The following is a 27,493-nucleotide window of genomic DNA, read 5'->3' as shown; positions in this document are numbered from 1 at the left end:
GGAGATGATCAATGGAATCCCCAAATGTGTGGCCAGAGAGGACAGCCAACATCATCTGGCTCAATCCCCAGAGAAGGAAACAAGAGAGGAGGGGCTTCTGGACACTTGGCTGGCTGAGCTGAGACTGGAACCCCACACTCTTTTCCACCAAAACCAGCAGTGTCAAGCGAAGCAAGCATCAAGACACCTGGGCTTTCCAATAACTAAAATGCACAAACTCCATAGTGAAATATGCGGGACTGGCCCGGTGATGGGCTCAGTCTGGGGGTGGGGGCAGGAGTGGGCATTCGATTTCTCACTTCTCGTTCATCACTTGCCATGAGACCAACATCATCATTTCTTGCCCCTGCTTTCACTACATAGGCTATTTCAGTCCAAGTTTTCCATAGCCCTTGCCACCTTGCTTTAGAAGTCAACACCAGTTTCGCTGGGGGACAAAGAGAACCATGGGGACTCTGTGCAACCCTCAGCCACATAAAAGGTCTCTGACTTGGGGCTATTGGGGACAGTAGGACATTGTGGTCAACCCCCTCCCCCCGAGTTGGCAGAAACTAGAATGGCATGAGGTTTTGCTGAGCAATTCTGGAAGAATAACTTACTCCCTTACCTTCCCTTTCACCTGCCTGCGGACCCCCATCCTCACCTGCCCCCACCCCTTCCCTCAGGGAGCCTGGCGACACGAAAAACACAGACCTATAAACCCTTCCTCTCCATGCCCAAAAATGAACCCACGCAGCAAAACAGGAAGCATCTTCTTGTCAAGGCAAACTCATTGTGTTCTCTGTGCACGCGCGTCCTGACAAGTGGCAGGAAACCGCCACCCGGCCGTGGCAACAGGTGTGAGGGTGACCTGAGGCTTCCCACTAGCCCTGTGCCCAGGCATCCTTCCCTTTTCTTCGTCCCGGAGAGCTGCCCCCTTCACCCCTGCAGCCTGACAAGCCCCTCGCCTCTCACCTGTTGGTCCTTTCCCTCTTGGTGGCCCGAGATCTTATCAAGACTTTAAAAGGTTGTAAACTCTAAAGAGATTATAGTCTCTCTCTAGATATAACTCCTAATACTCACCAGCCAGCAGAAGATGTACACATATGCTGAACTTCAAAGAGCTTCTTTTTTTAGATTTTTCTGATGACAAACATTCTAGGTAAGTTCCAAGCAGAACCTTCCTCAAATTTGGAGCATCCCTGGCTGGCTGGGGCCCTAAATCTAGGCCAAATCTGCCTGTTGGGTGGCCCAGCCACTCTCCCTGGCATCACATGGGAATAGATTGGACCCGAGTGAAATAAAACAGGGGTTAGAGGTAGAGGGAGGGGTTAAGAGGTGTGACCTTAGACTTTGCCCATTGAATGACAAGCCCAGAGAGACTGGAAGCCATAGGATACTCTGGGTAGAGCCCAGAAATTGGCACTTTGACCAGAGCTCCATGTACAGGAAAGGCAGGACTGGGTTTCTGGGTCTGCTTCCTTCTTTGGGTCTCTCCAGATCAGAGACCTTCTCTAGAAGGTCTTTTTTCTTTCCGGCCCTGTTCAAGACTTGCCCTGTTTTGTCTTAGGGTAACAGGAGGCTGAGTTTATGGTAGGCTAAATCACATGCTTGTTTTCCTCGTAGGTGACCAAGTGGTCACAGTTGGACTGAATGACTATGAAGACTTCTTTCGGGTTCTGCTCCCTGCTCCTTCTTAGAAACCTTTGCTCATGAACAGGACTTCCCCAAAGACAGTGCGCACATTCTCAGAGAACACGGAGCCTGGTCTGAGGGCATCTTTTCCAGGCGGGGACAGAACAGCCATGGCCTGAGCCCTTCGGGTCATGCCTAGCGTCAGCCTGGCAGGGTGGGAAAAGTCCCTTAGCTTGAAGTCAAAGGTCAACCCACTTCTTCTCTTCGAAGTCTCTGTTTCCTTAATCAGAAAATTGAAACCTACCCAACAGCAACTCTGTGGGTTAAATGAGATAAGATACAAGGATGTACTTAGAAATGTGGCAGCCCCGTACAAATGTGGAGATGTTGTTTTCTATGAGCTGACATGCTCTCTGGTCAGTAGTTGACCAGGGCTGATTGCAAGGAGGCCAAGTTTAACAGGGTGGCTCTCCCTGACTCCTGAACTCCCAAATTGAGTGATTCTGAGAGAGTAGGCAAACTGTTCAATGTCTGCCTTGGCGCTTGCTACTGATCACTCACCAATACCCTCTCTTTGCCTGGGTCACTCCTACGTCTCATAAATCCACTTTTCCCATGGTCTTCCCAATTCCCCTTCTATGTGCTCCTATGGTAAGTTGGCTTTGCCAGTCCCCCAACGTTAGCTCTTACTACATTGTTCCATAATTTTGTCTTCCACTATTTTTAAATATTATGAATTAGTTAATACCTAAAGGTTCAAAGAATAACACAGGGAGACCTTTGTCCACCACAGACAAAGCTTCATCAGCACCGTTGACGGTCCTGGATTTTGTTTTTCCATTTGCATCCTCCTCTTTCCCCATCCTGAATTTAATGCACACCTTCCCATGCATGTTTTTACACTCTTAGCGCTTATGAGTAATTGCCTCTTTATTTTTCCATCCCCCCCACTGTTATGGAATGAATGTTTGTGTCCCCTCAGGTTCACATGTTGAAGCCCTAACACCCAGGGTGGTTGCATTTCGAGACGGGGGCCCCTAAGAACGCTAAGTAAGGTTGTAAGAGTGGGGCCCTGATTCAACAGAATGAATGTTCTTAGAAGAAGAGACACCAGAGAGCTCACTTTTTTCTCTCTGTCTCAACCCTTGCACGCATGCAAAAAGGCCATGTAAGGACAGGTGAGAAGGCAGCCATTTACAAGCCAGGGAAAAAGGCTGACCCAGCTGGATCTTAATCTGGGATGTCCAAGCTTCAGAACTGTGAGAAAATAAATTGTTGTTGTTTAAGCCACTCTGCCTGTGGTATTTTGTTACGGCAGCCCGAACTGGCTAATACACCCACCATGTTCGATGTGAACTTGGTGAGGCCAGGGAGCATGGGTGTTCATCTCCGTATCTGTAGAGTCGCGCACTGTGCCTGCCACATGAGAGCTCATCGAAGACTTGTTGAATGAAGTCAATGCAGAAGCAAAGCAGGTGTCCTAGGGCCCACTCCCTGAGAGCAGGGTGTTCTCTGCTGTGCCATGATGCAGGTCCTATTCAAGCTGCTGCTGAGACCAGGATCTGAGTCAGCTCCCAACCAAGGAAACGGAGAAGGAAGAGAAAGGCGTTCCCAAGAAAGAGGTGGAAGGAGTGGTGGCATCTTAGGAAAAAGTTGAAGTCACTTGGTCAATCAATCAAATGTTTACTAAGAACCTACTTAGTAGGCATTCGGTGTTGAACAGCCTCCATTTCCATAAGGCAATCAAAACAGAACAAAGGCCAGGGGGTCCAAAGATGCTCCAGGAATGAGCAAGCACAATGCATTTCCCTCTTTTAGGGGCGTGTCCTTGGTTCCGACATGTGGGGGTATCCATGGCACTTCAAGTGGAGAATATGAGACCGGAGAGCTCACCTTGACTTATAAAACAAAGCGCATCCTCAGTGCGGCCTGGACGTGATGGCGCCCGCTCTCGTAAACTCTTGAGCAATGATAAGGGATTTCACTTCTCAAGTCCTTGCTCTGACTTTTAAGGTTCTCCAAAGTGAGGAGGCAGCAGCCTCAAGGAGCTGGCTTCTAGTCCCTTGCTAGGCATGCAACAAACACATGCTCTCAACAGGATGGGTGAGACAGAACCTTCTGTGATAGAGGACATCACCCATTAGTGAACTACGCCAAACTACATTTTTTAAAATCTGTTTTTAAAATCACAGCACTATTTGGGGCACTGAAAAGGCTACCATAAAGACTACACCACACAATCTTGTTTTAAAGAAGCACAAAGCCTATTCTAGAATAGAAAGTAGTTCACATGCCATTCCTGTACATGCCAATTTGGGCATCAGGAAAATTCAGAGGAGGGAGTACAGGGAAGGTAGGCCTGACTGGGCCTAAAAGATGGGATGGGATTTGACAAGTCTTATTGGGTCCTCTCACACTGGCCCTCTCACAGAGAGTGGATTCACAGCCACTGATTGCATGCTAACAGACAGAGGGGGAGCTCGCGATCAGTGTTGAGAAGGACTAGGGAATCCCCATTGTCTACCTCAGAGACCAGCTAAGAAACGAAAACTGAACACTCCCAGGCCGAAGTGCACCATGTCCACGCAACCAGAGTTGGAGGGGTTGGGAAGGACAGTAAGAAGAGGAAAAGGGTCTGGGTTGGGCACCACCACTTGGCATCCAGCTGAGACTGCAGAGATTAGAATCGGGAGCAGCCCTTTATCTCCCTGACGACATGGTGCATCTACCACAGGTTGTCAGGTCTTGCCCTGGACACTGTGGACACTCATATTTGGAACCTTCTATAAGGGCTTATACCAGCTGGAGAAGCAAGAAAATCCTTGAGGATAATGAGGAATATCCGGGGAAGAAAGCCTGGAGCTTACATGGTCCAATTCCAGATGGGCATCCAAGAACCAGGGAGAGGAAGTGACTTGCCCAGGGTCACATGGTCAGCTATAGCAGAGGCAAGGCTGAAACACGGGTCTTCTGCCTCTAAGACCATTTTTTCTTAGAAGCACCTGGCACATGAAAACGGGCACCAGGAGGAAGCTTCTGGGATAGTTCCAAACTGAAGTTGCTCTGCCCTTCCTGACCAACACCCTGCCCAGATATAACCCATGAAAGTCCTTCCCACCTAGTGCACGAGATTGCTGATATTCCTAAAAGCCAGTGGGCTTCACATGCCAATGAGTATAGCAGCCAAAACCTTTGGGCTAGAGGGGAAGTTCAGGGAGGGCTTCTCTCGTCCTTATCAGGGAATTTGGAATAACAGAGAGTGGTTAAGCAGTGGTCAGGATGCCATGAGAAAGTCCTACATTTCAGAGTCTCAGATGCCAAAGTTTAGGTATCTCCTAGGACCTGGGTGATCCAATTTCTTCACTTTACACTTGAGGAAACTGAGGCCCAGAGAATAGAGGCAATTTATCCAAGGTCGTATAGGGAGCTGGTAAAGAGCTAAGCTCACTGCACTACATCCCAACTGAATGTTTGTCATAACTCTGAGAATAGGGAAAGCTACCTACTTGTCCATCTCTCTCCAGCCCTATGCAAACTTGGATTTTCTTCCCTTGTTTTAGGCATAGCCTTATGTCATACTTGGTCTTTGTTGTAACGGTAGACAACAGGGGTATAATTTAACCTTAACTTTTTCTATACCTTAAACTCCCTGGAGACAGGAATCACCTTGTATTAGTCAGGGTTGAAGCAAGCAAGACCCCTCTAGGTATTTTAAACAAAAGGAATTTGACAGAGGGAGCCAGTCATACAGGTGATGGAAGAGCTAAGAAGTCAAACAAGGGCTGGTAAGGTCACCCAGAGATTAGTACCAGCAGGAAGTTGTCATCATCCCTAGAGCCAGAGGGACGCAGGGAGAAGGTAGTTTTACCAGAAACCAGAAACTAGGGCAGGATCTGGAGCCGAGGCATGAGTTACCCATCAGGTACTGGCTGGGAATACCACTGGAAGCAGGGAGAGGGAAGAAACATCCGATGATGGGAAAATACGTATCATGCAAACAGTACCCAAAAAGGAAAGCCTATGCTAATATCAAATAAAGATAGATTTTAAGATAAAAATTACTTAGAGAGATAAAGGAGGACATTTTATAATGATAAAAGGATCAGTACATCAAGAAAACATACTAAGTAAGCATATAGGCACCTATACAACAGAGCCCAAGAAAATATCTAAAGCAAATATTGACAGAATTGAAGAAAGAAATAAGAAATACACGCAATTTAACAATCATAGTGAAAGACTCCAATACCCTTTAAATAACGGATACAACTAGGTAATAGATCAACAAGGAAATAGAAGACTTGAACAACACTGAAGAAACTGGACCTAACAGATATACATCTATAGAATACTTCACCCAACATTAGCAGAATACGCATTCTTCTCAGGTGTACATAGAACATTCTACAGGATAGACCATATGTTAGGACATAAAACAAATCTCAATACATTTTTAAAAATTGGGATCACACAAAGTATATTCTTTGACCACAATCAATAACAGGAGGAAATTTGAAGAATTCACAACACACTCACTCCTAAATAATCAGTGGGTCGAAGAAGACTCACAAAGGAAATTAGAAAATACTTTCTGAGATGAATGAAGATGAAAACACAACATATCAAAACCTATGAGATGTAGCTAAGCAGTGCTTAGAGCAGCGGTTCTCAACCTGTGGGTCGCAACCCCTTTGGCGGTCGAACGACCCTTTCACAGGGGTCGCCTAAGACCATCCTGCATATCAGATATTTACATGACGATTCATAACCGTAGCTACATTACAGTTATGAAGTAGCAACGAAAATAATTTTATGGTTGGGTCACAACATGAGGCACTGTATTTAAAGGGCCAGAAGGTTGAGAACCACTGGCTTAGAGAGAAATGTATAGCTATAAATGCCTATATTCATGAAAAAAAGAAAGGTCTCAATAAAGAACCCAATCTTTCAACTTAAGAAATCAGAAAAAGCAAACTAAACCTAAATCAGGCGTAAGGGAGGGAATAACAAAGACTAGAACGGAAATAGATAAACTAGAGAATTTCGGAAAGAAGGAGAAAATCAATAAACCCAAAAGCTGGTAAGGGGAAGGATCAGCAAAATTGACAAACCTTCAAGTAGAATCACACAAACATATCACAAGAAAATAAAACTACGTTTGGGCCTATCCCTTCTCTTTCTACTGTCCATCATCTGTCAGAGCCTCTTTGGTCAAACCCGCCCAGAAGCCAGAGGGCACAGCGGTTTGGGAAATGTAGTTCCCTGTGACGCGGAGCAGGGCAAGGAAAGGATGGAGACGCGGCTCGCACACTTTCACTGGGTTCTGATCCCCCTGCACATGGTATTCCGTCTATGAATATTTGTTGAATCAATAAATGGCCCCTATCCCCCTGCCCTGGGCTGGGCCTTTTTTTGATCTGAAGGACTGCAGAGGGGGCTTTTTGAATGTAAATGACTCATGATTCACGATCCTGTGACCAGCATGTGGGCTGGCACTCGGTCACATCTCACACCCCTGTGTCCCTGAAAGTGCCTGTGAGGCTGCCCTAGTGGGAGGAGCAGGTGTGGGAGGGGCAGGGAAGAGGGTGGCTCTTCTCACAACTTAAAAGGGGCTCTTACCACTTCCTCCCCAGACAGGGGAGCACAAGCCCGGGCCCAGCCTTCCTGTGTGGTTTCTGCTGCCCTGAGAGTGTCATGGACTTGGGTGAGTGGGGGGCCTCCGTGTGGGAGAGAACAGTCCCCAGACTGACTCCGTGGAATGGGGGTGGAGGATGGGGGTGGAGGATGGGGGTGGAGGGGTGGAAGGTGGAAAACCCTACCGAAGACTAAGACGTCCTGGTCTGCTTTGGTGGAAGTCAGAATGCCAGGGTGCACCTTTCAGACCTAGGGGAGGGGGTAACCATTAGTACCAGGACAGACAAAAGGGTGGAGGTCATGTCTTTCCAGGACAGTGGGACCGAAGACGGTGGCGGGGCTGGGGTTGGCGCTGATCTGGACAGCACCTGTTCTCGCTTCAGGGTGGGGTGATGCGTGAGGCTCTTCAGACCTGTTTCACCAGGGAGAGATCCTCTGACCCTTCACTCCTCTGACTCGCACCTTACTCCCTTGCTGAATAGGAATGAGGCTCTCCCTTCTCTTGAGGTTAGAGGAGGTGCCAATGCAAGGGGACTGCATTGTGCAAATGGTACTGTGCATGCAAATGCAAGCTGGTTGTTTCTCTCTGCTGCACATCCCACCAGCCTTGCTCCTCCCGCGTGTTAAAGGCTGGGTGGGCAACAGAAAATGGACCGGCGTGGGGCATTCAGCCTGGAGAAGTCACAGCCGGGGCCTCCAGCAGTCCCCTGCCTCACTTAGTCAGTCCTTGTTTCTACAAATGACTCTTCCCTTTAAAGAGCCCATCCTCCCATCTAACCTTGCTCTTCGCTGGAGAGAGTGCAAGGGAAGCCCTGAGTGGTGGGAGGGGTTCAGAGGGGTCCGTCCAGCTTCAGGTACCCCGTTTATAAATCTCAGCTGTGGAGTCAGACCCTGCGGAGGTTACGAAGGCCAGGTTCCTGGATGGCTCGTTCTCACCAGCAAGCAAGCGCCACGGTGGCCTCAAAGCCACAAGGGGTTGGCTTTGAAAAGTGAAGGTTTCCTGGTGTCCTCACAACCCTCCCTGCCATACCTCAGCCTTTTGTCTTCGTCTCTGCCTTTCCCACCCGCCTACCCGTCCAGAAACCTGGGTGGACCCAGCAAAGCGCCGTGACAGGGTTAGAGTGGCCACCCCACGCACGGACTAGACTCCTGGAAGGCAGGGTCTGATTCTTGCATCTCTGAATCCCAGGTACTTGGGATGGAGCAGGGTCGGGGCGGGCGGCGGGGAGAGGGAGCAGAAAATGTTTCTGGAATGAATGAATGAATGGTGATTCTGAGCTATTTTAGTGTTTTCAAAATCTCTTCCACCTTCCTCTCCTCCCAGTAGCCTACCCTCTAATCCCACTCCCAGGCCACTGACACCCCCTCCCCACTGACCACAGGCACAGGATGCCGCCTTCGTCCACCGCAGACCCTGTTCCCAACTCTCTGCTTGACCTCTGTGAATGGGACCAAGCAGTGTCCCAGTGGTGGGCTGGGAAATGCTGGGCAACCGGCTCCCCAGGGTGGACGACGGCCCTGATTTGCAGTGCTTGCCAATGGCTGTAGTGTAAATTCTCCCACCATCGCTGGTTTCAGGCTTCCAGCCAATATGAAACCATGAAATGACTGAACCCAGAATCAGAGAGAGATGACAGCACTGGCTGGTGAGCCCATGAAAGTCAGTTCCCGCGCACCACGGAGGATCCTCCTCCAGGCCGAGGTTTGGGGGTGCTAGACTCACAGGCTAGATGTGGGAAGGGTTGTTGCTTTGCTCAAGTTGAGAGAGCCCAACGGCCAAGCCCGAAATACTGACGGGGAAAGCCACTGAGCAGCTTTGGTTCAGAACAGCCTTTGGACGGTTGGTGGGGCAGCAGGGAGCAAGGGGTGGGTGAGAGAGTTGAGTTTCTGTTACACAAAGTGAAAATGCCAAATCCGGGCTGAGCCGGTCTTTTTCACAATTTGAATGAACAGCCCAGAGGTGCCCTCCCCAAGAAATGTGGCCTAAGATCTCAGAATTCTCCAAAACAAAGAAAAAAATAAACCTGCCAGAGACTTCTCTCTCACAGATGGGTCCGAGATGGCAGCAGAAGGGAATGCTGAAGGAATTCAGGGCCCATCCCCCTGGCATTCTGGGAGCTTGGCTGGGGAGGAGGAGGATACTGCAGCCTAGAGGAGCTATTGGAAAATCTCTCCTCATTGTTTGAGATTTCTCGGTTCCTTTCAGTCAACTATCGATTGAGGAATTCAGGCATGACCAGTCGCTGGGGAGAAAGACACATATGTCACTACGCCAATGCAATAGAATGAGATACGGCGCGGATGGGGTGATGGGTAAGGTGCTTACAAAGCTCAAAGAAAGAAATAGCAAACATGAGTCAGGGGAGCATTTAAGTTGGGTTTTGAAGGGTGTGTAGGAGTTAGTAAACCTGGGCAAGAGGCCCAGGATGGGACAGGGATAGTAGACTCAGTTGCCAATAGAAACCAACAGGATAAATGTGGGAACGGCCATAGGATGGAATAAGGAAAGGGGAGCAGAGTGAACCGGAGGGTGCAAGCCCCACTTAAAGGCAGACAAACCGAATTTTTTGTAAACTCCATGCAGCCAAGCCAAGTAGCCTGGGGGCTCGGCCTGCAGGCTCCTAGATGGTCAGCTCTGGTCGTGCCAAGGAGGAAGGGAGGAAGGGAAGCAGGCAGGCGGGATGGGCAGGGTGGGTCGTTAAGATTTTGTATGGCATTCCCAAGAAGTTTGGGCTTTATCCTGAAATTGATGGGGAGCCAGTGAAGACTTTTCTTTTTCAATTAGCAACAGGGTAAAATTTGTGTTTCAGAAGTTCTGTGACAGCCAGGGGGCAGCAGAGCCTTAGGTCAGGGCAGAGGTGGGGGCTAGCTCTGAGATGCTGGGGGGTTTGGGCGGGGGGGGAAGCAACAGCACTGGGTGACCAGTGGGATGTGAGGGAGTAAGGATTCCCTTCATGCTCCATGGAGGTCCCTGTACACAGCATGGCCCCAAAGCCACCCCAAACTTTTCATCAGAAATGTAGGGCTACGCAGTAGGAAGAGTTCCATTCAAATCTCATATCCAACTCTGAGCAGCTGTGTGGCCCTAGGCAAGTGGCTTAACCTCTCTGGACCTCTATTTTCTGAAATACAGAGTGAGAATAACAAGGGATAACCCACAGGGTGTTATGAGAGAGAGATACATAACGACAAAGGAGAGGCACAGGAGAGCGGTTGGGAGTGCCGTTTCTGGGGTCAGATGGTTTAAACCCATTTCTACGGCTTGCCGGTTATGACTCTGGGGAAGTTTCTCCTCTCTCGCTGCCTCGGTTTCCCAGGGCCTACCTCACAGGGCTTTTGTGAGGATGACATGCTCATCCATGGAAGCAGGTTGGTGTATACTGAGAGCTCAGGAAGCATGAATTCCATCACTGGGTAAAGCAGTTGATAACGTAGTGACTGTAGATTCAGCCAGCTGCCAGCCATCCCTGCCTAGAGCCCTCTGAAAGAGAGTCCCCAGCCTCTCCCCGCCCCTTTCCCTGCCTCTTCCCTCCCCGCCTCTTGCCCACGAAAGAGAAACGTTGTGTTGGCAGGTGAGGAATTACAAAGAAGAAAAGGGTTGGGGTGGCTTTTGGAACCAGCTGATGGGCAGCCACGGTTGCCTGGGTGGCCTGAAGGTCCTGGAAAATGTGGGGATGGACGCTGAGGGCTTGGGGGAGCGTCCAGCCAGCAATCCCCTCCTCCCACATAAGAAGGGAATTTCTCTTGCAGGGTGGAGTGCTAGGGAATTTTCTTTTCATCATGATCATTACTAGAAACTTCAGAACCCAGAAAATACCCAACACATAAGGAAACCATTCCCCAACCCCTAAGATTTCCAGCGTTACTGGCCTCACCCGAGCTGCTGCCCAACGCCAGTTGCTTTATGACTTTGTAACAGACAGAAGTGATCTGACTCATGGCGCCAACCAGGCCCCCTCTGCCACACACCAGAGTTCCCCTAACTTCCCATTCGGCTACCTGACTCGAAAATGCCCTGTTCTGATCCTACAAGATGCCTGCTCATTGGTCATCTCCAACACACCTGGAATGAGAAGTCACCTACACACACACACACACACACACACACACACACACACACACACACCCCTACCCTAGACGGTGGAAAAAGGAATGGGATGGGCCCCAGGAGAAGGGGCGAACGAGTAAAATAGAAACGTAGGCCTTCCTCCTCATATTTCATTCGTTGTGACTTATCAAAACTTTGAGGTTTCTCGGTTCTCACTGCCAGTCAGAGCGGGCTTTCTCTAGAGTAACCAGAAGACACGGGCTTAAAGAAACCTCGAGCGCTTCACATCGAGATGAGTCAGTGGAGGATGGGCGGTCGGTGCGTTCGTTGGACCCTGAAGAGAGTGTGGTTAGGGCAGAACACGGACAGCAGCTCAGGGGCTCCCGGGGTGGTTCAGCCAGAAAGGGGAATGAGAGAGAGGAACTGTGATGTTGTACAAGGGCCCACGTTCTCCCCGGGGCCGCAGACACTCACACGCAAGCTGGGGACAGTGGGGCGGCGGGTGCCTGTCCCAAGAAATGGAAGACACGGCAAGGAGGGCAGGTCCAGGTAGACAGCTGAGGGCCTGACTGCCATGCTGACCAGCAGGGACTTCCTCCCTGGGGTTGGGTGGAGAAGTCCTAAGGATTTAGAAGGAGGGTGGTATTTGGGGGTTTGGGGAGGGATGTGACAGCCAAGGAATGATTTAGGAACATGTCTAGCAGTAACGTGCAGTACGCCTTGCTTGAGGTGAGAGAAATAGCTAGTCTATTCACGTGGCTCGATCCCAGTCCCTCCCCCAGGGACCCCCAAGCCCAAGGTGGACTCTCCAATTCCAAAACCCCCGCCTTGGGCAGTCCCTCTGGAAAACATTCCCTGCGACTCGGGTGTCGTGCTGCAGGGTTTCCAGCAGGTGGTGCTGTGGCCAAGGACTCAGATTCGCTGGGAATGGGCTCCCGCCTCTTGGGAAGCCGGAGCCGATGAGAACGCAGGGCAGTCTCCCCAAAGGTGTTTAAAGCGGGGCCCCCACCTCTTTCCGGTCCCAGCCAAGAGGAGAGGGGCGCCGGGCCTGTAAGCCCTGGCTTGGCACCCATGGATGTTCCCTACGGGCCAGGCCTGAGGGGCACGTCCTGGGGAGGGGGCCCAGAGCTGAAGCAGGCACAGTTCCTTTCTTGGGGTGCTCCCAGGCTGCGGGGTGAGACAAGACTTCTGTATAAACCACCCTGTGGCCTGTCCTGCTCGGCCCTCGGAGGAAATGAGCTCCAGGTCCGGGACCCAGCTCAGCCACAGAGCAGAAGTGAGCAGCCAAGTGCCTGTCCTCCGTCCGCCACACATCAGGCCACTGCTCACCTGGGCTCTCAAGGCTGCTCAGGCCCAAGGAGAGCCTCCTGGGTTCCAGGGCGACCCCAGGCGCCGACCCCTACTCTGGGCCAGGTCTCTCCTACAGCTGGCCTCCTGTTCCCCTTCTACCCAGAGTCCCCGGCTCTGAATCAGAAACAACTTAAGGAAGAGGAGGCGTGTACACACCTCGGTCAAGCAAAAAACTCGCAGCTCCCTCAGGGACTGGTCCCCATCCTGCCACGGTCCCCCCGGACAGCGTCCCCTCGGCCAGCTGGAGCCTCCTCCCTGGGCGGGCACGCCCGGCATTCGTTCTTCTACTTACTCGTCCGCTCCCAACGCCTGGGCACCAGCTCCCAGGTTCTGGGCCTGCGCTGGGGAAAAGGGAAGAGGTCCCTGCCCCAAGACAGGCTGAGGGGTGGGCCAGGTGACTGGATGGATGTCAAGCGAATGAAGGGGTGTGGGGAGCCCCATGAAATACTCTTTCATCCATTCCTGAGAGGCCAGTAAGTGTAGGGGACACACACACACACGCACACATCCCGCTACCATCACACCTCAGGGCCTTCCTTGCTTCCTGGGAGCAGGAAGGAGGAGGCCATTCAGACCCAAGAGTCAAGATCAGTTGACGCTCAACCTTGAGGATCGGTCTGGGCCAGGGTGGACTCTCTGACCCCAAACGAGGCCCTGAAGAGCCAAGAAAGGGGAGACTGCCCTGCGTCTCCTCTGCTCCTTTCGGGGACCTCGCCGTGGAGGAGGGAGAGGAGGTGAGGGCAGCGAGTCTGGGCAACCAGCCAGGGTGCTCCGAGGCACGTTCTCTTTGGGCAAAGGCAGTGCCCGGAGCCTGTGATGGAAGCTCCATCAGCGTCTCTATCTCGCGGTTTCCTTCAATAACAAAGAGCTGTCCCTGCCCAGCAGTAACCTCTCGCCTTGCCTCCTGCAGGGAAGCCGATGAAGAGCGTGCTGGCCGTGGCTCTCCTTGTCATTTTCCAGGTGAGGTCTCTTCCCCCCTCCACACCCCTGTCCCCCAGCCCACCCCTCCCACGTCCAGGGTTCTGGCGGAGCAGCTGGGCATTTGCTGGAAGGAAACAGACCCAGACACGAACCCACTCGCCACTCATTAGGCTGACGGCCGCCCCTCTCCATCGGCTGGTCGACCCATTTGAATGAAAACCTGAGGGAAAGAAGTGACCACCAGCTTCCCCACCCACTTCCTCTGTCCCCATCCCACAGACAAACATGCGGAGCGCACCCCGCTCCCTCCGGCTGAGCTCTCAGAGAGAGGGGAGCTTTTTGCCAGGTTCATGAGTTTTGCACGTATGTGCGCACACCCTGTGCATGTGCGGCTTCATGTTTCCGTGAGCTGAGAAAAGAGCCTTTGGTGTGGTGGCCTGGTTACTACCCTCTCACCCCAAGCTGCCTCCCTCCCCAACCTCCCGTCCAAGGCTCCCCTAGAAGCCCAGTTCCCTTTCGTGAAATAGAGACGCATCTGCACTCCACCAGAGGGGGGCATGCAAGGGGCCCAGGATCCTGGGAGCGGGAGTGGGTGGAGGAGCGCACATAGTTTACAGCGGCCTGAACGCCGCAGGAGGAAGGGCCTCCGGTTTACAAGGCTTTGCTTCTCAACCCCAGAAGTGGAGACAGAAAACCGGCCCCCATCCACCCATCCATCCATCCATCCAGACGTAGAAGGGACTGTAACTCATGGAGTCCACTCTCCGCGCTTTGTTGGGGTGACGGCTGCCTTGGAGGGGGAGGGGGCAGCTGAGACCAGAGCTGGAAAGGCACTGCTTCAGAATTGGCTCTTCCCCAGGTCTGGAGGCCAGAGAGGTGGCTTTCCAGGCGCTCTGGCCAGAGGCAGGCCCCACGCTGGGCCCTGTTCCCAAAACCCCAACCCAGAGGCCCCCGGAGCTTGGGCTGCAGCCCACAGCCTGGTCCCCTTCCCCAGCCCCACTCCCTCCCCTCCCGCTTCCCTGTTTCCAGGACTCCGGAGGGGCTGTATTACTACCCTGGAGGCTGGAAGGTGGGGCGGGGGGAGGGACAGCTGGGACTCATTGTTCTCTTTACTGGGGTGGATGGAGGTGGCTCAGATGGGGCAGGAAGTGGTGGGGCTGTGGGCTGCAGAGGCCTCAAGCTTGGTGGCTCATGGGGGAGGTGGGTAGGAAAGGGGGGAAGCGAAGGCAGGGGTTGTGGGGAGCACACTTCATAGAGACTGCGTGGACGGCCCTCCAGAAAGATCCAGAACCCTCATGTCCAGGGGCCCCAGACCTAAGGCCTCGGGCCTTACTGTGGATGGTCCTCTAAGACATCCAGGCGGCAATCATGCCCCCAGGAGGGAAAAGAAGCTGCTACTGACTTTTCTTTTTGAGATAACAAAACCCAGAGAAGAGGCCCCTGGGCATTATTGTCCCCTCATCCCGTCCCTGGAGCAGGACAGTGATGACTCCAGATTGGAAGTGAGAAAGACAGAGACAGGGCGCAGGGAAGCGGGGAGACCGGCCTCCACCTCTGGCCTGGGAACCTGGAAGCCCTGAGGGAGCCACATGGCTTCTCCCAGAGCCTGCCTCCCTGTCCTCATCTTTAAAGTCCCTCCAGCTCCCCAACTGTATGAAAACCCATCGTGGTGAGCTGCCCAGAGCCCTGTTCCCGGAGGAGGGACCACCAGCTTCCAGCCCAGCTCCCGCACTGCCCGGGCTCAGCCTTCACTGTGCCACTGAGCACGGAGGCCTGAGCAGCCGCCGAGCCTGCCTTCATGGCTAAACTCACAGCAGGCCGCCCAAACCTTCACCCGGCTCTGCAGACAGGCTTTCAAAAGCCCCGAGCAGAGCCCTGCTGTGTCCCCTGCACTGTGTCCCAGGCCCTAGGGGTCCATAAAAGTCTTCAAGTCGCTCGCCATCCATGGTCATGGCAGCCTGTCCCACACCAGAGCGAGCTGTTGCCTTCCTCTCTCCTCACTCCAGGCTCTGCTCAACCTTAACGTCCAGGTGGATTTTCCCTCCAAAGCTGAGGTGTTGTGTAGGCCCCCTTCTGGAAAGCTCTTTTCACCAGGTTCTGAAGGCAGGCGCAAGAAGAAAGACCAGGCTCCCACAAAATAACACCTCCACGGAGACCAGTGGGTGCCTAACCTGGGAGAGGTACCGCACAACACCCACAGGAAGGGGATGGTATCCGTCTCCATTTCACAGAGGAGAGAACTCAGGCTCAGAGAGATGCAGTGTGTTTAACGATCTCACGGCTCGGTTGACCTCAAAGCCAGACTATTTCCAGTCCACTGTCAGCACCTTGTTGGTTTCAAGCAAAGAACCACCTGGAAAGTTCAGGAAAACAGAGGCCTGGGCCCCGCGCCCTGAGATTCTGGTGCAGGAGGTGTCAGGTGGGGTCCAAGAGCGTGCAGGTGACGGGGATGGGGATGATGCTGACGGTACGGACCACACTTTGAAGCCACGGCTCTGGGCAATCCCAGGGCAGCGCGAGATTGTGACCCACTCAGCTGGATGGTGTTTCCCTGTTTCCCTTCCCCACAGGTGTGCCTGTGCCAAGATGAGGTCACGGACGATTACATCGGAGAGAACACCACGGTGGACTACACCCTGTTCGAGTCCGTGTGCGACAAGAAGGAAGTGCGGGACTTTAAGGCCTGGTTCCTCCCAGCCATGTACTCCGTCATCTGCTTCGTGGGTCTGCTGGGCAATGCGCTGGTCGTGCTGACCTACATCTACTTCAAGAGGCTCAAGACCATGACCGATACCTACCTGCTCAACCTGGCCGTGGCGGATATGCTCTTCCTCCTGACCCTTCCCTTCTGGGCGTACAGCGCAGCCAAGTCCTGGGTCTTCGGTGTCCACATTTGCAGGCTCATCTTCGCCATCTACAAGATAAGTTTCTTCACCGGCATGCTCCTGCTCCTCTGCATCAGCATCGACCGCTACGTGGCCATCGTGCAGGCCGTCTCGGCCCACCGGCACCGGGCCCGCGTCCTGCTCATCAGCAAGCTCTCCTGTGTGGGCATCTGGGTGCTGGCCACGGTGCTCTCCATCCCAGAGATGCTGTTCAGCAACATCCTGAGGAGCAACAGCGAGCAGGCCTTTCGGTGCTCTCTGGTCACCGACCAGGTGGAGGCCCTGATCGCCATCCAGGTGGCCCAGATGTTGGTGGGCTTTCTGATCCCCCTGGTGGCCATGAGCTTCTGCTACCTGGTCATCATCCGCACCCTGCTCCAGGCGCGCAACTTCGAGCGCAACAAGGCCATCAAGGTGATCATCGCCGTGGTGGTGGTCTTCATCGCCTTCCAGCTGCCCTACAACGGGGTGGTCCTGGCCAAGACGGTGGCCAACGCCAACAGCACCACCACCTGTGAGCTCAGCAAGCAGCTCAACATCGCCTACGATATCACCTACAGCCTGGCCAGCGTGCGCTGCTGCGTCAACCCTTTCCTGTACGCCTTCATCGGCGTCAAGTTCCGCAACGACCTCTTCAAGCTCTTCAAGGACTTGGGCTGCCTCAGCCAGGAGCGGCTGCTGCAGTGGTCTTCCTGCCGGCACACCCGGCGCTCCTCGATGAGTGTGGAGGCCGAGACCACCACCACCTTCTCCCCGTAGAGGCTTCTCTGCCTGGACTTGAGGGAACCTCTCCCGGGACCCCCCCGGGTCGGGGACGGGGAGCAGATGACATGACTCAGGACCCAAAAGCTGCTGAGGGGAAAGGAAGTTCTGGCTCTTCAAGTTCATCTCATGGAGAAAACCGATGCCACCCAAGACAGACCATCATCAGAAGACAGATGCCCAACCCCAGCTACCTCAACCAAGTTGGCAGGGACGTGGCTGGTGAGCTACCAGACCCGGCCACACTCCAGCACCAAAAAACCAAAAAACCAAAAGTGAAAGCGGAGAAAGTTCACACCTCCTGGAGCCGAGGGATGGGCGCTGGTGAGGGCTTGGGCGGTACGAGGGCCCGGGGAGCCCTCCGCATGAACCCTCACGGGCTCAGGCGAGGTCTTCCAGAAAACAAGACGGTGTCTCCAAGACCGGAGGCGATGGGGAAACTTCTTGGCTGGGCAAGGAAAGGGAGACGCCAGCGAACGCTCTGCATCCCTCCTTCCACCTCTCTTTTTCCACTGTCCTCCGAGCCAGCGAGAAATGGCAGCTTCCAAGCCTCCCTAAAAGCACATTTGCCTCTCGCCTGCTGCCTCTCCTGGGGCGGCCGCCCTCCCAGGCCCTCCGCGGTTCCTGCAGGCCAAGCCAGCTGCCTCCGGCCGGCCAAAGCCATGTTCCCAGCCCCCGGCTCTGGGGCGGGAGTGACGCGTGGCCAGACCTTCTCGAGTGTCTCAGCTCTGCTAGGATGGAGGAGAGGGCCAAGAGCAAGGCGAGGGGCCGGGGTGGGGGGACAGTGCTGGCTGCCAGAAGGCCAACGTGCTGCTGCTTTGTTCTTTGTCACCGGGACAAAGTACTGTCACCCTGTTCTGCTTTCAATTCACGAAGAGAGCACATCTTACTCAAATAAACGTTTTCCCTTGAGGAAACAACAGCTTTAAAAGAAAGGGGGGAAATTTTTCTTTTTTGGTAAATGGCAAATGAGTGTGTTGTTTTGCAAACCCCCACCCCCACTTCCCTCTTCCCCTCCCCGTCTTCATTTCTGAGCTGCTCAGAGCCAGAGGTCTGAGCTGTATAGGCTCTGCGCCATCCAATGACAGGGGCCCCGGAGACGGAAAGGTAGGAGGCCGGGAAGTGCATGCCCCGTGGCGTCTTGCGGACAGCCTTCCCGAGCTCATGGGACAGGAATGAAGTCTCCTGTGGTCAGCAGGGACCCGGAAACACGGGTCTGAGCACAGCTTTGGGGAGAACCAAGTTGTCCCTCTCACCTCGGTGGCTGGAAACTCTCGCTGCCCCTCAGCAGCACATGGATATGGAAACTGGTCTGTCCCAGATCAGCCTGGAGCTACAGCCCTGACCCTGGGTCAGTCCCTCAGGCTCCAGAACTGGTGTTTAGAGGGAGGGCCTCCCCCTGGGCACAGAGAGCACAGCACGCTGGATGAAGGGGGCTCGGGATGGGCCCATAGGAGAGGCTGCACCCTTTGCTGGATGCTTGAGAGCCAGGTCTGCCCATCACCCTCCGCTCTGGCCGCCGCTGCAGCCATGGCCTTCCAGGGTAGGGATGCCCATCATGGAGGGGCAGGGGGCAGGAGCAGCCATGGCCCACACAGGCCCGGGACCCATGTCCGTGGGTGCCCTGCTATCTGCCCCACACTCTGATTTCTTCAAGCCAGAGAGGTTAGTCCAACCTGTGGTGTATGAGGAGGTATCGGAAGGAGGCAGCACTGTAACAGCTCAGGGGACGGGAAGGGGGAGGCCTAAGAGGGGCGGGGCGGGGCTGGACACTCATGCAAAAGGTGACTCGGTCGATTTTCCAGGGTGAAATGAAGCTGCCAGGTCACGAAGCCCATGCGCTAATCTCGTAAGCACATTGCATGACCCTCCTCCGAGGGATGCACTGGCCACGGTTTGTCCAACGGGCTCCCAGCCAGGACCCGGCGCCCTGGGAGAATGAGCCTGGCACGGACACAGTGACCCAGCCCCGCAGCGGCACTGAACGTTAAAGATGCACCTGTGTGCGTGCAAGCGAGCGGGGGCGAGGGGTGATCCAAGGGGGGCACGCCTGGTGCCCGCGGGTGTGCACACCCTGGCGAGGCTACGGTGGGAAAAAGGTCCTCCGTTCCTGAAGGGAGGAGGGTAACAGCGCGGTCAGGAACAGGAAGCCAGGCCAGCCGCACACACATGCCACCTCGGCTCCAAATACTTTTTTCTAAAATAACTGGACATCTCCAAGTATTTACAAAGACAACAAAACCCCCACCAGCGTGAATGCCCCAACTGCTGGCGTCCTCACCCTGGCTAGCTGCTGGCCGGGCCCTGCTCCCTGGCCCGACACTCTCCTATACCTACCCTGAGTTTTGGGGGACCCCTGGGAAGAAGAACCAGATTCACTGTGGAACACCCCCCCCCCAGGGCCTCTCCTCCCCCCTCTCTCTGTCTCTTTCTCTCTCTGCTTGCTTCATATACTGCCCCATCTCCCCAGGCTCATGGCCCACACAGCCCCTCCGTGTCTCCTGCAGCTTTCCCCTTCTCTCCATCGCCAGCCCCTGGTCCCCTCATCCTCCCTGGCTACAACCCCAGGCCCCAAATCTGCCATTTCAGCCAGAAGCACCGCACTTCACAAAGCATGGACTTCCGGAGCTGCGAGGGACTCAAACACCTACTGGTCCAGCACCCAGTCCTCCTCTAGATCGGGACACTGAGGCCCAGAGGGAGGAACTGACTTGCTTAAAGAGACATTGCAATGCAGGGATGTTGGATAAACTTGCTTTGGGGCCCCGGGGCTCTGGCAGGACTCGGGAGGTGGGTGGGGGAGAGCAGGGGCTCCGGAGCCTGGCTTTCCGCTGTGGCTTCCCTGCTCCGAGGCTCAGATTTCTCAACCGCGAAATGGAGAGGATTTGGCAAACGTTTAGCACGGGCCCTGGAATGCGGAGCCTGGTGGTGAGGAGCAGGCGCGCTGCAGCCAGACTGCCTGGTTTGAATCACAGCTGCACGACTTGAGCTGCTTCCTTAGCCTCTCTGTGCCTCGGTTTCCTTGTCTGTGTAATGGGGATAACCACAGTACCTACGTCCTGGGGTTGTGGTGAGGGGAAAAGCATCTATATGTGTAAAATGCTTAGGAATGCTTATAAAAGTGTTGCTGATCATCACTGAGATGTTTAATAAATGGCAGCTAAAAAAAACCACCAAAAACAAAAAAAAAACCAGATGCTAACCCAGCGGTTCTCAACCTGTGCGTCACGACCCCCAAGGTTCGAACGACCTTTTCACAGGGGTCGCCTAACTACATCCTGCATATCAGATATTTACATTACAATTCATAACAGTAGCAACATTACAGTTATGAAGTAGCAACAAAAATAATTTTATGGTTCGGTCACAACATGAGGAACTGTATTAAAGGGTCGCGGCATGAGGAAGGTTGAGAACCACTGTGCTAACCGCAAGGAAACCAAAATCAATTCCTTCACCCCATCTCCACGCCCCCACACACTTTGTAAGTCTGGCTGGAGGGTAACTTTGAGATTAGTCTGTCCTTCCCACCAACCCTGCAGCTGAGTCAATGAGGCCCAGAGTGGGGGCTTGCTCACCTGAGGTCTCTCAGGAGCTCGTGGCAACGCTAGAACTTGGACCCAGGCTCCGAGCTCCCATCCAGCGCTCTCCCCCCAGACCTCCTCATTCCTTTGCTCCGCCTGCACACCCACCCTGGCACCCACCCTCATCCAGACCTCCCAGCTCTTCTCTGGCAGGCACTGTCCCCCTCGTCCTGTGGCCAGGGCCCTCTCCCTCTTACCCAGTCCCCATCCTTGCCATTGGGTGTGGGAGAACGAAGTGCAATGGAAATACGGAGATCAGGCAGCTGATATTTTAAAGCAGCGGTTCTCAACCTGTGGGTCGCGACCCCTTCACAGGGGTCGCCTAAGACCATCGGAAAGCACATATATAATGACATATTGTTTTGTGATTAATCACTATGCTTTAATTATGTTCACTTTGTAACAATGAAATTGGGGGGTCACCACCACATGAGGAGCTGTATTAAAGGGTCGCGGCGTTAGGAAGGTTGAGAACCACTGTAAAAAGGCAGGATCCTCCCTGGGACTTGGGTTCTCGGTTGCATTTCTGTGTTGAGGGTGAAGAGTTGGAGGCAGGATAAACAGACCCGCAGGGGTGACGGGGGTGAAGGCAGAAGAGACGGGGAGGAGGGAGCAAATCTGAGTGGGGAGCAGAAGGCAGGGGAAAGTGAGGCAGGGCTGGTTTCTAGGGACTACAAGGCGGGGCTGGACGTAGAGCGTATTCTAGGAAAGATGCCCTCACCTATAAGCACACACACAGCTTCCGGGGCCCCCAGTCCCAGGCGGAGAGAGGGGCTGTATTAGTCTCAGAGACAGGTGGGCCCGGGGCCTTCTTTGTGGAGAAGGGGCTCGGTTTCCCTCATCTGAGCTCCTAGAAAAACCCCAGGAGGGGAGGGAAAGGGGGTGAGGCCTCTCCTCCAACTCAAGAGGTCGACCCTGTCAGCCCGCCCAGTCCTCACCCCTGGGAACAGCTGTCCCAGAGGTGCAGCAGGCAGGCGCAGCCGCATTACCCGTAACCCCACCGCTACCCCTGCACTGTCTGTCTTGGGCCCAGAAAGAGACCCACACCTGGGATCCGCAGCCCCCAGCTCGCCAGCCAGAGCAGCCCTAGACTAACGCAAGGCAACCGATCCCGTCGGAAATCAGAAATGGCCCTGACCGGTTTGGCTCAGTGGATAGAGCGTCGGCCTGCGGACTGAAGGGTCCCCGGTTCGATTCCGGTCAAGGGCATGTACCTTGGTTGCAGGCACATCCCCAGTAGGGCATGGGCAGGAGGCAGCTGATCGATGTTTCTCTCTCATCGATGTTTCTAACTCTCTATCCCTCTCCCTTCCTCTCTGTAAAAAATCAATAAAATATATTTTTTAAAAAAGAAGAAGAAATGAGGGGACGTGAACGTTCCCACAGCTCCTCTGCGTGTGAGCACGCAGCCCGATTCAGACTTCTCTGCTGCTGTCAGTCCCTCCCACGTTTATTTTGAGAACAGCTATAACCTTATTTTTATCTATTGTTCATTAACCCCAAGGAATTCACTTGCTGGGCTGTTCCATGTGTCACAGTGACCGCTACAAAGTCTGGCCTCCGCGTTCCCATCCCTTTGTAAATAAACATCTCCCACACGCAGGAGCATGGCGCAGGGCGGGGGTCAGGCTTTGCCCGGCTCTGACCAGCTCCGCTCCCTGATGGCGCAATAGGTCCCGAGGTCAGACCTCTGCGCCCTGGGTCCTGGCGAGGAAACAGGACTTGCGTCTTCTCGTGCCTGTGTCAGAGCCTGCTTCGGCCGGAACAGTTTATATTTGTTCTAAGTAAATAGCTGACGTGCAGTTCGGCAGATGCTGCCGATGAAATGCTCCCCCCAAACCTTTTTCCAGTGTTTAAAAAGAGGCCTGGAAATGCAGGCACATGCATCTTGTTTATGCAAACTGCACTCCAGTGACTGGAGCAGGCACGCGATCACGTGCAAAGGCCCGGGGGTGCATTCTGCCCAGGCCCGGGGCGGAGGGGGTTGTTTCCATGGAGTGGCTGGAGGCCTGTGGTCAAGCCAGGAGCCAGGAGTCAGTCACCTGGGCTTCCTCCCTCACTGCCCTCTTGCCTGCACTAACATCTCTTTCCACCACCTGCCTTCTCCTCCCACCCCCATCTCAGGGACGTCCAGCTGCCCGAGGGATGCTGAGGGCAACCTCTGGACTAGGGGGTCCAGGGAAAGAAGAGCAAGGAGGACGAGGGGACGCTCTGAACCTGGGTGGTTCGCGGAGACACCCTCCGCCTTCATCTCTATCTTCAGAACAAGAGTAGGGCCTAGACGCACCTGGATTCTTCAATCCTTGGTCAAAGGCAGAACTTGGATTTTTGTCCAAGAACTAACCTGCTCTGCCCCCAGCCTCCTTTCAGTAACCCCACCCTTGTCCAGGCTCCCGAACCGCCAAACATGGGGAGAGCGTGGACTGACCAGAGCCTGTGAGTGTTCATGCTGGGAGAGTCGGACAGAGCGTAGGCGACAGCGGGGATGAGGGTGTCACAGAAGGGACTGCAGAAATCCCAGAGCCTGGGGTGGAAGAGGCCTTGAGGAAGGGGAGGGGGCCTAGCTTAGGAGGGGGCTGGGCTCACATGAGTGCCTGTAATGTGCCAGGGCCAACAGGTGCAGAAGCGGAGGTGTATGAGACTTACCTGAGCTAACACAGCCCGCAAGAATAACTACAAGTTTATTCGGGCGTTATCATGCACTTCACACTCTAGTAAGTACCATATCTTATTGAATCCTCACAACAACCCCCACCCTCACCCAGAGTCCCATTTTACCAACAAGGAAGTTGATGCTCAGAGAGGTTAAGCAACTTTGCCAAAATCACACAGCTACCACATGGTAAAGCTACCACGTGATTCTGACTAGTTCTAGCTGGCCTCTAAAGCTCACACTCTTACCACTCCACTCTACTCTACTCCACTCCACTCCACTCCACTCCACGGGCCAGCTAAAGAGCTGTTTATTCATTACCAAACGTGGATATGGAGCCCTTACTTTGTGACGGGCACTATGCCAATTTTCTCAAGATGTGCCAGCCAACGCTTTTCAAAATCTACTGGATGGAGAGCTCTGACCTGGGAGGCGGGAGAATCAAATAACAAAGATAGAGTCTGGCCTGCCAGAGGGATGGGACCCCACGGCCGGGCAGCAACCAAGACTTTTCTGAGAGCTTAGTCTCCCCTTCTCCCCTCCAGGCCCTGCCTCTCACCCAGGCCCCTCCACAGGCCGCCTGCAGGGCTGCCCACTCTGGGAGGCAGGGGTCCCGGCTCTGCCCTAGACTCCCTGGGCATCACGGGCGGGTCACGTTCTCTCTCTGGGCCTCCATCTGCGTAGCTGTGAAATGAGGAAGCTGGACCCAATGGGTTCATTCCTTCCAGCTTTGATGTGCTGCAGGTACCTCGCCTGGGTGGGGTCGGCGGGCAGGGCTCCGCGTTGATGCCTGGAAGGGGTGCAGGATGAGTGAGTGGGTGAGGGGCTGAGGAAGCTGCCCCACCCCCCCGCTGTGGTTTCTGGTGGGGCCAGATGGCAGCAGGGGGAGGGAAGTGTTTGTCACCCTTTCCAACAAAGGCAGTAAAACAAAAGAAACCCAGGCCACTCTGGGAGCAGGCAGCAGAGGCGCCAAAAATAAAGCACAGGGCACACCTTTCCTTTGACAGGCACCTGCAGCTGCTGAGGGCCTGGCCTGGGGGCCGTGAGAGGGGGTTCAGAACACACTCACATATACGACTGGCTTCACGGGCCTGAGACCTGCACGGTCACACGGTCACACGGTCTCCTGCACTCGGAAGGGCCCTCCCTGGATTTAATGCTTGGCTGTCTCTGCCTCGAAACTCTTAATGTTTGAGCAAGAGGCCCCGCATTTACATTTTGCACTGGGCCATGCAAGTCCTGCAGCCAGTCCTGCTGCTGTTCATTCACAAGTACATACATTCACAACATGCCTAAGAAGCACACATTTATAGACAGGAGTGCATACACTGCACACAGACACACAAGCACAAATACGTGCACACACCTCCCCACGTCTGGCAATATTCCCCTCGTCCCACACGCACTCCCAGTGTAGCACGCACACATGACCCAGGGGGCTGTGGACACCCACAAGTAACACTTAGACACCTGAAGCTCGCCCACTGCCCATTGGCGCCGTTCAATTGACTTAACTTCAGGGGGCAACAGAACAAAGTTCTGGGGCCCTGGCTGGGAGGTGTGCATGGATGCCATGTGCACAGGGCAGGGCTGGGAGGTGTGCATGGATGCCATGTGCACAGGGCTGGGAGGTGTGCATGGATGCCATGTACACAGGGCAGGGCTGGGAGGTGTGCATGGATGCCATGTGCACAGGGCTGAGAGGTGTGCATGGATGCCATGTACACAGGGCAGGGCTGGGAGGTGTGCATGGATGCCATGTGCACAGGGCTGGGAGGTGTGCATGGATGCCATGTGCACAGGGCAGGGCTGGGAGGTGTGCATGGATGCCATGTACACAGGGCAGGGCTGGGAGGTGTGCATGGATGCCATGTGCACAGGGCAGGGCTGGGAGGTGTGCGTGGATGCCATGTGCACAGGGCAGGGCTGGGAGGTGTGCACGGAGGCTGCAGCTGAGCCCCTGGATTCTGTTAAACATCTTGTCTCCTTGTCAGGCCTTGCAATCTGATCCTTGGTCCAGAAATTCCAGACCCTTCATTAGCAGCAGATGTTCAGACGTGTTTATTTCTCTTCTGCTCCCCTCCCTTCCCAGCCAGATGTGCTCATGACAGTGGACACAGTCTATCGCCCACCACCCCATCAGCCCCCGCTGTGTTCCCACCACACCCTCCTCAGGCCAAGCAGGGCCCCGAGGCCTGGAAACTCTTCCTCCTCCTCAACTTTCCTCCCCCCATCCTAATCTTCCCTGTTTATAACTGTTCCAGACTCTGCGCCTCCCCTGGGGGCCCAGTAATCTGTTAGGGGCTACGCAAGAGTTAATCAGGAAACAAATCAGCTCTAAGGGGTGTCTGCTGTGCACCGTGCCCAGTCCCCGTGACAGCCCACATGGAGAAGGAACAGCCACCTTCAGTGGGACCAACAAGAACCTTGATTTCGCCCGGCTGTCATGGCTCAGTGGTCGAATGTCAACCTATGAACCAGGAAGTCACAGTTCGATTCCCGGTCAGAGCACATGCCTGGGTTGCAGGCTCAATCCCCAGTGTGGGGCGTGCAGGAGGGGGATCTCATCATTGATGTTTCTATCTCTCTCTCTGCCTCTCCCTTCCTTTATAAAATCAATAAAAAATATTTTTAAAAACAACAAGAACCTTGATTTTATTGGAATTCTTACGAGGGCATCGATCGCTCGGATCCAGACACTTCCTCGATTTATTGAGATGGAAAGTGAGGCGCCGAAGGGCGAAATGACTTGGGCAAGAGTTGGGGCTGTGATATCTCTGATAGGCAGCCCCTATTTCTGATATGAGACCAGATGTAGCGCCATCCTTCCCCCACCTGCCTCATCTCCCCGGGGCACAGCTGGTTCCCATTCCCCTGGAGGGTTCGAGGCCAGACAGGGTGGGAGATCTGGTCACCAGGTGCCCCTTGACTGGGAGGGGGGGGGGGGTGAAGCAAGGAATCCGGCACCCGATTCCCATACCAACTTCACTTATGTCCCGTCTGTGTGACCTTGACCGGTGCCCTACCTTCCCTAGCCTCAGTTTCCCCATCTGAAGATGGGCTTTCTTAGAGCTGCTGGGGGAATGATATTAAATAAAATGGTGGATGCGGAAGCTCCTTGTAACAGTAAAGTGACGTGAGAAGAAAAACTCGATATTTATTGGCTCGATGGATGATACCCAAGTGGGAAATTAACATAGAACAAGGGCCTCATCTTGGTGGTGACCAGACCAAAAGGCCTCCAGCCTAGACAACGTCTTTGGGGAGGGTAATGCAGACATCCTCCCCGTGACCATGACTGGAGTCATCCCCCCTCCCATAGGTACCTGCCTTGACCGTTTCGGGGCTGACTCTCCCCCAGAAGTAAGAATGAGCTCCCTGACACGGGAGAACAGAAGCCACTGGCTGTGGTTGCAGAGCGAGGGAGTGGCATTGCTGCACCTGTGCCAGGCGGTCCCTCACTGCGCCCTTTCTGAGCACACTCCTTCCAGGAAAGGAAACGTTAGCCGCCAAGCTTCGTAGGTACAGACCAACCCCTGATTGGCTGGCCTAGCCCAGTGCCTGGCACAGAGCAGGTCAGAAAAACATCTGTGCAAGCAATGCTTGAATGGCGAATCTGGGGTCTTCCCACACCCTTGACTCATAGTTTTAAAATCTACCCAAAAAGTCCTGCATGGCAGGCATGCCCAGGCGGCTGGGCCCCTCTCTGGGAAGAACTGAGTCAAGGCTAAAAGTAAGGGTGCCCTTTCAGACAGGCGTGCTGTCCTGGAAGCGCCCCAGACGGTAAACAGATGACCTTGTCCTCCGATGTCTGCCCCCTCCCCAGGCGCAGGGTCCAGCTCTGACGTGGACTCCTCTGCAAATACGCTGTTTCCATAGGAAATGAAACCCCACTTTGTTTTCCCTCCAAGGCGCTCTGTAATTTCCAGCACAGCCTGTGCAATGTCAGCATCCAGCCTCGTAACCTTCGGGCCAGCTGCTCCTCCCAGGCCGCTCGCTGAGCTGACCCCAAGAGGCCACAACAAGGCTCCCCTCCCAAAAG

General features: G+C 54.2%; 1 protein-coding gene across 1 annotated transcript; it reads left to right on the top strand.

Moving 5' to 3' along the window:
* The first annotated feature begins 7,059 nt into the window (after positions 1-7,059).
* CCR7 (C-C motif chemokine receptor 7) lies at positions 7,060-18,208 on the top strand. The gene is made up of 3 exons (XM_059670957.1): positions 7,060-7,318; positions 13,557-13,606; positions 16,138-18,208. The coding sequence occupies exons 1-3, from the start codon at positions 7,309-7,311 to the stop codon at positions 17,209-17,211; spliced, it is 1,134 nt and encodes a 377-aa protein (XP_059526940.1). The 5' UTR covers positions 7,060-7,308; the 3' UTR covers positions 17,212-18,208.
* Positions 18,209-27,493: the final 9,285 nt, after the last annotated feature.

This window comes from Myotis daubentonii, chromosome 16 (genome assembly GCF_963259705.1).
Source record: "Myotis daubentonii chromosome 16, mMyoDau2.1, whole genome shotgun sequence".
Classification (NCBI taxonomy): Eukaryota; Metazoa; Chordata; class Mammalia; order Chiroptera; family Vespertilionidae; genus Myotis; species Myotis daubentonii.
The sequence above is the reverse complement of the archived record's forward strand: the minus strand, read 5'-3'. Positions and strand labels throughout refer to the sequence as shown.

Excerpts from the sequence above, each read along its gene's own strand:
- CCR7 (XM_059670957.1), top strand. Across the intron at positions 13,607-16,137 it reads CTCTCCTTGTCATTTTCCAG|GTGTGCCTGTGCCAAGATGA; the intron begins GTGAGGTCTCTT and ends CCTTCCCCACAG.